The 12043-nt window shown below is 41.7% G+C and overlaps 2 protein-coding genes across 2 annotated transcripts in view; both read left to right on the top strand.

Annotated features, from left to right (window-relative positions):
* LOC116385497 (ubiquitin thioesterase OTUB1) overlaps positions 1-1914 on the top strand; it is a 24432-nt gene extending 22518 nt beyond the window's left edge. The window contains exons 5-7 of the mRNA XM_031851007.1: positions 236-320; positions 811-1005; positions 1335-1914. Coding sequence (XP_031706867.1) covers positions 236-320; positions 811-1005; positions 1335-1532 — 478 coding nt within the window. The 3' untranslated portion in view covers positions 1533-1914. The remainder of the gene's footprint in view (positions 1-235; positions 321-810; positions 1006-1334) is intronic.
* Positions 1915-2000: 86 nt separating this feature from the next.
* On the top strand, positions 2001-4399 carry LOC116385498 (citrate synthase-lysine N-methyltransferase CSKMT, mitochondrial-like). Its single transcript, XM_031851009.1, has 2 exons — positions 2001-2568; positions 3326-4399. Exons 1-2 carry the CDS (start codon positions 2481-2483, stop codon positions 4000-4002), a joined length of 765 nt encoding a protein of 254 aa, XP_031706869.1. The 5' UTR covers positions 2001-2480; the 3' UTR covers positions 4003-4399.
* The last annotated feature ends 7644 nt before the right edge of the window (positions 4400-12043 follow it).

The raw sequence follows: 12043 nt of genomic DNA on the forward strand, positions 1-12043 counted from the left end.
TATATATATGTGTATATATATATATGTATATATATATGTGTATATATGTATATATATGTATATATATATATGTATATATATGTATATATATATATGTATATATATGGTTGAAAAAAGGTGTGCGCAGTAGTCTTTGTTGGTTTGTCCTGTCTTCACTGTTCTCCGTGATACTCCAAATCTAACCAACACTATGGTGGCTGCAATATGCTCAGCATTATTGAATTTATCTCTACAGGTTCAAAGCAGTTGCGACTAAAAGTAAACTGGACCTGGTTAACGAGGGCTTCACTGAGTTTACCATTGAAGACTTTCACAACACTGTAAGTTTCTTGGACAAGAGAAATGACATTCATTGTTTATTGCAAACGGACAAACCTCAATGCAGAAATTCTGAAGTAGCAAATAGCATGAGAATTTTCACAAAAAAGACAATAGGTTGATTTAACTACACTGTCGATATCCGGATCAATTTGAGTTTATATGAGCTTGTTATTATCAGTTTAGATGACACAATTGTGTGTCTCGATATGACTTCAACACACTACAATTCTATTGAAAGGCGATAAATTATCGCACAGCCCTAATCAAAGCATGCACAGTATGTCTTGTATCTTGTTGAATTAGGTTTGTGATGCTGTTAACTGTAATTTGCTCGATGCCCTGCCAACTCTGAATGGTCACTTGCCAAAGTACATGATGCGTTTGGTCTGCTGGAGCAGACGGGTGGACTAGATTTGACCAGTCAGACAGTAATTTGGCATGATGGACACGTACGTATCTAAATTATCTAAATAATGTCTTTCCTCCAAGTTCATGGACTTGATCGAACTGTGTGAGAAACAGCCCAGCCTGCAGGAGCTGCTGAACTCCTTCAACGACCAAAACGTGTCAGACTATGTGGTCGTGTACCTGCGGCTGCTCACCTCAGGCTACCTGCAGCGAGAGTACGGTTTCTTTCAGCACTTCATAGAGGGAGGACGCTCTGTCAAGGAGTTCTGTCAGCAGGTGCGTTTTCACTTTGAACTTAAGATTTACTTCTAGTTCACGAGAAACATATCTGGGTCTCATAACCAGTTTCCTCTTTTGCCAGTTTGTGTGAAAGTGTTAATAGAAAAGATGGTCACCACCTTGGAAAGTGTCACTATTACACTTGGATTTAGGGGCATGCACACACATATTAAAATAATGGATCAATATGTTACACAGCATATGAAGCTTTGTGTTGCATAAAAAGAGTACAGTCAGCTAACAATGTAGAATAGATGATTGCAATATTCAGTATCTAACCATTGAAGTTCTGTGAATACATACTGACAATGTTTTTCTTTTTCAAGGAGGTAGAGCCCATGTCTAAAGAAAGTGATCACATTCACATCATCGCCTTAGCCCAGGCCCTAAACGTATCCATCCTGGTGGAGTACATGGATAGAGGAGAGGGAGGAACAGTCAATCACCACGTTTTCCCTGAAGGCGGTGACCCACGCATCTTCCTCCTCTATAGACCTGGCCATTACGACATCTTGTACAAATAACACTCCTAACCACAGCCCACCTCATTCTCCTCCTGCTGTACGGTACAGCAGTGGGTTAAAAAAAATAATTCAGCAGCCACGTTGATGAAGCATACATCTGTGTATAACACTACACTCATGTATTTGAAAAAGATAAAATCACATTACATGCCTCCCTTACCCCTCTCGCCCCAAACTCCCAAGTCTATCCTCAGTCATCACAAAATGGTTAATTAAAAAATCTTTGGAAAAAAATAGAAGTGACTCCAGGCATTTAGAGTTGTACAGGTTTTTTTGATTTTTTTTTTTGTGGTTGTAAATGTTATCTACTTGCTTTATGTTGGATTCTTTTCCTTTGTTACACTGCGTTTCATTGAGTTTTATTAAAGGGATTTACATCTTATTTCTTGTCTTTTTTTCTTAGGAGTCAGATTGAAGTGTAACAAATGATACGTTATCAATGGATCACTTACAATTTTTTGAACAGCAGTGGAAAAATAGAATTCCTGTTAGCAAATTAAACGGATAAAACAAAGACATTGTTAGGCATAATGAAATAAACCCCATAGTTAATTACAATTGTATATTTTGATAGTGTGGCTGTGCCAGGCACGAATCCCACCTGTAAAACTGCATTGGTTACTTGTTCACATTGCGCATCTATTCAATCTAATGCACAGTTTCAGTGCATGGATTATACAGCAATAGTGTGCATTGTGTACTGAAATTACTACAAGAGAACAGTTAATGTGCGCACACTTTGTTTACACCTGGATTTACGCATGCGCAGGACGCGTCATAGCGGCTTGCGTAAACCTATTCAAAGATGGTCGTCTACTACAGCAGCAGGCGCTGTCTCGTTACCGTTTTCGTGGGCGCCAATACTCTCTGCTGGTGCCCAGAAATGTGGGCAGAGTGAGCGTTCTTTCGTTGGACAAGAGTGAAGACGGCCAAAGTCGCTGAGGGAAAATGTCTCCGTTTACGAAGTCGCTGACTTTGTCAGGTGTGATAATAGCTGCAGCGCGTGCAGCACGGCGTCAGTACTCCTCTCTGACAGGTGGGCTCACACCGACACGTGTTATGTGTTCAGGTATTATTATTCGATGGCTGCATTGACTTCATGTTTCTGTGTCGGTACTGTAACAGTAAGTGACACATGGCGAAGCTCTGCAGGAGCTCCAGTGGGTTAAGCTAGCTCTAATGTTATATAGGTCATATATGACTAGCGTTAGTTGAATAGGTACTGATGTAGGACGTTCTCCTTTTACTTAAAGTGAGTTGCAGGTGTGTGCACTGACGTCTTAGCTAATTGTCACCGATATCTTAGCTACAGAAGCTGACCATAAAGTAGCACTTTGTTGTGCAATAACGTCACACTCAGTTGCTAACTTGTTAGCGACACCAAGCTAATGCAATCTATAACACAGCCTGGATACATCAACACCTATTTAACAGTTTAAAGATGAACTGAACATTATAAAGTACACAAAGGGAGGATTCAATGCAGGACTGTTGAGTGTATGTTGCTTTTTTATTTTAATGAGCAATGTGAATCATTTGAGTTTGTCAGCTTTGTAGATTGTCTTCATGCCGAGCTTAGTGGCTTCCAAGGACCCAAGAAAAGGTCTTAAATCATATATTAAAAGAAAAGATATTTGACACATTAAATTGATAGATTTTAAATTGACTTTAGCATAAAGTCCCTCCAAATATGACAGAAGGATGGAGGCATTAAGGCAAGTTGTATCTGTGTTTTACTGCTAATGTTCACTCACTAACTCATGTGACATAATCCCATCTGTGTTTCTGCCTAGCTGAACTGATTGAAAACATGGATAAGAAAGCAACCTGGGACCGCTTCTACACTGAGAGCAGCAGCAGCACAAACACCTTCAAACACTTTGAGTGGTTCTTTGGCTTCGATGCTGTCCGGGACTTCATTATGCCCCTATTGCAGACCAAGCCCCACCCAGACGGTTTGCTCCAAGTCCTGGATATGGGCTGTGGCACTTCTGCTTTAGGGCCCTGTATTTACAGACACTCTCCTCTCCCGGTCCGGGTCACTTGCGCAGACATTTCCCCCATAGCTGTGGGACTAATGCAGGAACACGTCCAAACCAAAGCCATTCAACCTCACAATCTTTCCTCTCGGCTTGAGTTCGTAGAGCTGGACTGCACACAGCTCCACAAGCACTACGGTTGTAGCAGTGCGGACCTTATAGTTGATAAGGGCACCACAGATGCCTTGTTGAGGTCTAAGGAAGGGAAATGGAAGGCCGATCTGGTGCTGAAGCAGTGTTTGAAGGTGTTGCGGAGCTCAGGGTCTCTGCTCCAGTTCTCTGATGAAGACCCTGATGCCAGGCTGCTGTGGCTGGAGACCGAGGCACAGGAGCCGGGGGTGATGGCAGCAGATGTTGGGGTGCAGGAGGTTGGGGAGCTAAGGGGAATGACTTACTACTGCTACCAAGTGACTCCTCGCTCTATTGTATAGCAACTTTCTTCATCTGGATGGTGGTAATATTAAATGAGTAAACTACTGAACTGATTGTAAAAAGTAATTGATAAGGTACACAGACAGAGTGTGACTTATCCACCAAACTGGACCTCCACAGTCCGACAACAAGAGATTTACTACTTATAAAATAACCTGAAGGTAAAGAATGACCTCTTTACGAAATTATAAAAGCTGACAAACCACTTAAACTGTCTGAGAAGTTCGAGGGAGGTCGGAGACTTTCTAGTGGGTTGGTGGTTTTGCCCGTCCTGGCTCTCTGTCCTTCTCTCCAGCCCCTGCTCACTCCCCAGACCTGCCAGTCCTGGTCACATGACATCCCCTCCCACCTACACACTTGTTCCCACTTTCCTCATCAGACCTGTAGTTTCTAGAAAACACACCTAAAAGATTTTACTCTACTATATTTTTGGAGTTTTACGATAAGTAATTGTTCTTTGTATATAAGAAACATTTCACCAACAAAGACCACGCTTCTTATGATTGCAAATTAGTTTGAAATAACAACATACATCACAAAAAACATAATAAATAGGAGAACTGAAGCCACTGGAAGATAATTGACAGACTTATACAGGGAGACACAGGTTAAATCAGGAGAAACTTAATTTACAGTGAAAAAATACATTTATTAAATTGTGCAAAGTAAAGTTCAAATTTTGGAGAGTCGACACTGGTGGGGGTGTTGAAGACAGTAGGGGCAGGCTGAAGATCTCGATGATGGCATGTGGAGTGGGACTGCCCTCAGTGGAAGAAACCTTGAGCACCAGATGTGATGATGAATGGGGAGGAGGGTCACATCGGTTCATACTGAAATGACAGCTGACTGCACAGAAGAGAACAGGTCTTTAAAGTTTGACGGGAAATGTTACAGGTCAGATATGCTACTGGTTTACACGACAGGAGTTTGGTGCCAGTATCTTACCACAGCATCCTACATCGGACACCGGAAGTACCCTAACGCATGTTGGCACATGATTTGAAGACTGGCCATCCCCTTTTGATACTACTGAAACAGCAGCCCAACACAGCGACATGTCACCGTGCAGGACTCTCGCCGACTTGTCTCTCGAGAGACAGTCGGGGAGATACAGTCACGTATCTCCCCGACTGAGGAGGTACGCGACTGTATCTCCCCGACTGTCTCTCTCTCGAGAGAGAGTCGGCGAGATACGCGACTGTCTCTCCCCGACAGTTCACGCTCACTGTCACGATCAGGATAACCAGGGAAATTACTCTTGCATATGTCACAACTACGTTAGAGGCACGACCAGCGTCCAGATAATGATAGACCTTCACGTCAACAGAAGTTCACCGTCCCAGCATAACTGAGATGGGTGGGAGCCCCCCCAGGAAGCCTGACCACAGTCGAATGAAATAACTTTAGAAATCATTGGCGGCATGCTTTGTCGTCAGACGCAGCATGCTGACTGTGCAGATGCTATGACCAGTGGTTTTGCCGTGGCCTGCCTCAGAGCTTTCCAGGTGTCTTCTGTGGAGTTGTTGAAGACAGTAGGGGCAGGCTGAAGATCTAGATCAGGGGTGCCCACACTATTTCGGCTTGCGAGCTACTTTTAAAATGACCAAGTCAAAATGATCTACAACATTAAAAATACTAAATATCTATTAATTTATATATATATACTGAGTATACTTTATATTTACAATATATGTTGGCGTACCTTGCATAACTGCATGAACCCTTATGGCACAATACAATTCTGTACATTTTTGGTCATTACCTTACTCTGATGACTTGCACTGAATGGAATTGGCCAGAGTTGCATAGTCCGGACAGTAGCTGCTGATAGCCAGCCTCAAGCAGACTTCCAAATGATCATCAGTTATGGTGGAACGGTGTTTGGACTTAATGTTCTTTAAAGACTGAAAAATGTCCTCTCCCCGAGTGTGTTCTTTCATGGGCAGTATTGTTAACAGCTCTTCATTTCCAGTCATATCTGTAAACACCATCCGAATAAAAATGCACAACTGGGCTGCATCACTTAGATCCGTAGACTCGTCCAATTGCAGGGAGAAACACTCGCAGTCTGCTGTGTCAAATCCTCGGCCATGACTTCACAGCGCCGTGTGACTGTACTTCTTGATAGCTCGAGAGCTTCCCCACAGGAAGCCTGACCACAGTCGAATAAAATAACGTTATAAACATTAGCGCCATGCTTTGTCGTCAGAGTGAAATCTGACGCTATGCAGACGCTCTGCAGACGCTATGGCCAGTGGTTCTGCCGGGGCCTACCTCAGAGCCTCGGAGCTGTCCAGGTGTCCTCTGGGAGGTTTAGGAAGATACTGAGGTTAATTTGCACAAGCGCCTGGCTTCATACACAAGATGACGCCTATATTCGAGAACCCTGCTGTGTTGACACCTCAACATTCTATTTTATTCGAGAACTCTGCTGTGTTCCACTTCCATCCAGCATTCTATTCTATTCTGTTCTATTCTCAAGGGCAGATAATGTCTCCTTTTATGAATTCACTATTTGCTATTCCAGCGTTCATCATGTTTTCAATGGCACAGTTTTCACTAAACTCCACACATTATGACCCATTAGCAGTAATGAAATAACACTATATTACAGTAAAAATATTTAGTCTATTGCTTTGCAGATAGCATAGATTTCAGATCATCACAAGTCACAACAAAAGTTTAAGCTGTTTCTGTTAACTCCAGAAATGATCCTTTTAACATTGTTGAGCTGTTTATGTTTGAAAATGCATATTCAAATGCTAATATATTGCATCCCATAGTTAGGACAATTAAATGTATTCATTGTCTTAAGTTGTCTTTTGTTTGTGTGGCACGTTTCCGTGCTCAGAGTGTAAGGAAAGATTACCCAACATATGAACATATACTATTTTAAATTGCAGGTAAACTCATTTAGTAACTGTTAGGGAATCTAAGCTCAATACGTCCCTCTTGTGTTTGCACGGGTGTATTGCTTATAAAAACCTCGTCTAGGAATTGTGGGAAACGAGAGTCACATGAGTAACACAAAGTACGGATTAGTTCTCTCTTTAAATGTATTTTAAGTGACAAAAGCACCGGCACAACATCTCGCTCATTTGATAGTTTTAATTCCATATGTGCACAATTAAAGTGTTTAATAATGATTTAGAATCTATTGTGCAGTTATAAAAAAAACGAATGAGCTCCTTTATATATACAGCAACAAGTTAGATCACAGACAGGTATGATCACAGACATGTGTGATGCAGTGAGAGCTTTCCCAGCCAAGCTGCGCCTGTGGGAGACTCAGATGCAGCAAGGAAACGTCACTTTCCGTGATGCCAAACCGTACGTGTCTCCACCGCTGTGTTCCCGAATGCGCATTTTGCTGATAAACTGGGTGCACTTGGCACAGAGTTCACTCTGCGATTTAACGACTCTGCAGCTCAGGAATTGAAATTTGAACTGCTCCGTTTGCAGTTGGCATGGACCTGTGCACATCCAAATGGAGCTGATCAACCAGTGTAATGACACACTCAAGGCAAAGTATGACTCTGTGGGCGCTGCACAGTTTCCAAGCTTCATCCCCGAAACGATGCCTCAACAGCACAGAACCTAACCCCAGACATGAATGAACTGGCAGCCAAGAAAAGATGCCAAACATCTGGCTCTGGTACATATGCATAAATGATTGTAGCCTATTTCTTTTTGCACTTTGTTCAATATACCTTCTATCCTGTTTATTAAATGGTGACTCTATTTGGTCCTCAACGTAGTCCCAATTTTTAATTTTGTTCCTCTCTGTGATTGAGTTTGACACCCCTGGCATATACTGTGTTATGCTAAAAGGTGTCAAATTTTGTAACTTTTTTGGTTGTTAGTGTGCCGCGGGATCTTTTGAATGTAAAAAATGTGCAGCGGCTCGGTCTAGGTTGAAAAACACTGGTCTACAACAAGCCCAAATAAAGTGGTCTAGTTACAACAATAAGTCCACCTACATTGTCGTTGGGGTAGAGGACCCTGGAGATGTTCTCAGCCAAGTTTCTGTCCAGCACGGCTTAAATGTAGCCACCAACATGGGACATCGGTTACATTCATATTTAGTAGCTGCTGATCTATTTACACAATATCAATGATGATTCCTCAGCAGTACAGATGACAATACTCACAGTCCTTTAGGTTAAAGTCACAGGGGGCCTTAGCAGACCACAGTCTCATGGTGTTGACTGGGGTGTCATAAGGAAGAGCCAGAACCACCCGAAACCAGTTCAAAATAGACTTACAATACGCTTATTGTTCCAGGAGGAAGAGGAGGAAGAAGAGGAAGAGGAGGAAGAAGAGGAAGAGGAAGAAGATGATGAAGATGAATATGACCGAGTTCTGAGGGCCTGCCGTGAGTTGAGACGAAAGATGGATTCTGTTTGCTTTGACGCTGAACGTGTTTTCTCTCTACGTTTTGGTGCTCCGCCCCCAGTCCCCCAGGGGTCAGAAGAGTCCACCAGGAGGAGCAGGGAAGAGGACCTAACGGAGCAGGTAAGTGTGAAGAGGCAGAGGAACGGTGAGGACGACCACGAGGACGCAGCACCCTCCACTTCAGGCCTCGGTCCCTCCACAAAGAGGACCAGAGAAGAGGACAACAGAGAGTCAGCGCCCTAACCCTTCAGGCCTCGGATCCTCCATGAAGAGAAACAGAGAAGAGGACTACAGATGGTCGGAGCCCTCCACTTCAGGCCTCAATTCCTCCACAAAGAGGACCAGAGAAGAGGACTACAGGGAGTAATAAGCATGAAGAGATTAGATTGTGAGCGATCAATCATCAAAAACTAACCATCAACACAATTAAGTCAATGACAATGTAGCAAGGCTAAAAGGGACACGTTTAAGATGAGATGCTCACATGATCATATCCTGTAGTTCTACTTGGATGTGATTGCTATTGATTGCTTTGTAATATTACCAACTGGATAATGACAGTGAGAGGACATGAGCTTCATTGGCCTTATATATAATATACTGAAATGTTTACTAAATGAGATGAGGCTGGAGATGGAAAATGGAGGGTATTCTTTTTACCTTTGTATGTATACCTTTTGTGTATCAATGTTTTGTATGTTGTATGAGCTACTAGATGACTTAACTTCCATCTGGATAAATAAAGTATCCATCTATCTATCTAGGGGGTTAGTGCATCATTTTTCAAAGTGAGCCCTGACAACTGAATTGACATGTTGTGCCCCAACTCCATACTAGATGCTAATTGTACACAGTATGTACTAATCTTCTTAAGATTCTGTTTTTGCTGCTAGTTTACAGTAAATGATACAATGCTTGCAGGACGGATATGAATCGAAATACATCCTTAGCATGCTTTATTTAAAGAAGCTTTTCCTGTTTAGAATTTTAAAAATGCACAGCCAAGAGAGAGGAAATATAATTCATGCACTTTTAGGCGACTCTTTAATTGAATTCAAAATGCTTAATTTTACAGTAGCTTTAAAATCACAGTTTGAAAATCATGGAGGCAATTGTTGAAAACCTGTTATCACTGATATTTCAATCTTCATCAGTGCGTTTTATTTTTATCAGCTTCATTATAACAATCTTAAACACCTGACATAATTCCCAATCTTTTCTCTGTTTCTGTTATCTCCTTTCTCTTGTTTACTTCAATCGTGTTCTGCCATCATCTCAATCACTGCAACAACAAAACAAATAGAAGAGACCCGGTCTCGGACTCTATACCTGAAGACAGAGCATCAACATCAGAGAGGAAGTTAGCAGCCATTGTTCCTTGCTGGCAGGATTAAGGATCTTCTGACTGTAAACAGGAACTCGGGTCTCGATAAGCTTTGGTGAGGCCTCTGGGAGGAGAACGCCAAAATCTTGGGAAATCTTAACAGAAGTAATGGAAATACTGCTAAACCTGTTGACCTGTTGCACTACTGTTAATAAGAATCATCGTACATTCAGTAACGTTCTGTCAGTAATGTTACCGGACATTAACATGCAAGCAGCAAGCAGATATTAATTATTCATTCATTTTGTTTATTTTGGGGAGCATATCTGCCTTTGACAGTTCAAATTGCAGAGCGATGAAACAGAGGAACCCCACATGTTGACAATCCTGCATCTCATTGCATGCATCGCCATATAGAACGATTTAACTCACCATGCCTGGCCTATCCAGGAGACAGAGACATTCTGTGGCGATTTCCACTGGGGTTTTGGTTCCGACATCAACTCCACTTTGCACGATAAGAGGCGGTATCTTTCATGGAAGCCGCAACTTGGTCAAGAGACCAAAAATGTACCTTCAGCCAAGCGATCATCTGTTCTGCCTGTTCATCAGAGATGTCAGGATTTAAGGAGGCTGATCCTATGAAGATCATGACAGTAACAATGAATTTAAAATGACAGTTACCAACATAAAGTGAAAAGGGTAAAAGGGTATAGTCAGCGTTACTTCAGAGAGGCAGAGGGTCAAATAAAACTTGGTTCAGACAATGACAAACAGCATTCTTGCGTGTACCCTGCCTCCTGGAAACATTGTTTACAAGTTACAACATGCAGCTCACATCTTGTATGACAGCACTGCAAAATAGAATTGCCCTGCGCTTATCAAAAAAGGTACTCTACCAGATAAGCTTCTTGTTAAAGATATTTAAAATGTTATTTAATTCATGCATAGTTCTCTCTTATCACTGATTACAAGGTGTTTTCTGGTGAATTTTACAGTTTCTTATAGAAACGTATGAATGCTCATCATTTCTATGTCTGTGCAGTATTAATATATGTTCAGTTCCCCATTACGTGTCACACAACTCCTGCAACTCTCTCTCCACGTGTTGCGGTGGCCTCAGTAACCAACCTAAACAACCACTGTCGGACCAGTGTGGGACAAGTGTCATGAACACATGGTTGTTGAGTCATGACCAATATTCAAATAATAACCAGCACATCTACACCGAAGGAGAGATTATTATCACTTCCTTATGACTTTTATGTAAATAGCTAGCTATGTACATGTAGATCATTTGAATGTTTATGAGTGGGCCACATTTTGTAGTCACATTTCAGAGACAGTACCTGAAAGAAGTGGACAGCTGGAGCGTGCTTGTCTCCACTGAACTTTAACATACACCGTTGTGGATGTTCACATAGTTCTAGTTCTAGTGGACAGTCCTTTACCTAATATGAGTCAGCTGAGGGAGAGAATGAACACACACACATCCTGGACAACGACAGTAGCCCTCACGCTTTAAGTATTTTGGTTTAGTTTCTGTCTGTGTTTCAATGTTAATCTAAATGAACTGAAACAATGTCACTGAGCTGCTGTCAGTAGGAGAGATGCATCCATGAGTTTGTGTGACTTTAAACAGGCCTTTAACTATCAAAGACTGACAGTTGCTGTAGACAATTTTGTTTATTTGAACTTACATATCCTCTTCCTCTACTGTCCTTGAAAGGAAACTGCTCTTCAAGAGACAGCTCATCTTGCTTTGCTGTCTGAGGAAGGGCTGTAAACAGAGTTAAAAATCAGATTCAGAGTTTAATAAGACAATTTAGTATTCCAAAGCTTAATGCTTTTTAAGTGTTATCATCAGTAATATATCTGATCCCCCGCACGATAATATATGTTTTTGCTATTTACACCCATATTGTTAATTGAGCAGATCTGCCTTCATCTGTGCCATAATGATTAGCTGTTTATTGATTCAGAACTCAAGCAAACTAGCCAGGATATATATTTCACAAAAAAGTGCTAGAAAATATTATCATATTTCCCTTAACTGACAAACTGAATGTAATAAATTGGAAGCCACATTCAACCTCATCACAAAAACATTACTAGACCTACATCTAAAACAACTGAAATTGTGTGACTTAAGTGGAAACATTTGAATCTAATTTGTACCAACAAATCAAAATACAGTCAATGATAAAATCCAGCCACGCACGCACGCACGCACACACACAAACACACACACAGAGGTGATGGTAGTTGCAGCCTCTGCACAGCTCATATGCAACATAGGAGGGATGCGTTTATTGGCTTAC

Source organism: Anarrhichthys ocellatus, unplaced genomic scaffold, assembly GCF_004355925.1.
Source record: "Anarrhichthys ocellatus isolate YVR2014 unplaced genomic scaffold, GSC_Weel_1.0 scaffold11, whole genome shotgun sequence".
Lineage (NCBI taxonomy): Eukaryota > Metazoa > Chordata > Actinopteri > Perciformes > Anarhichadidae > Anarrhichthys > Anarrhichthys ocellatus.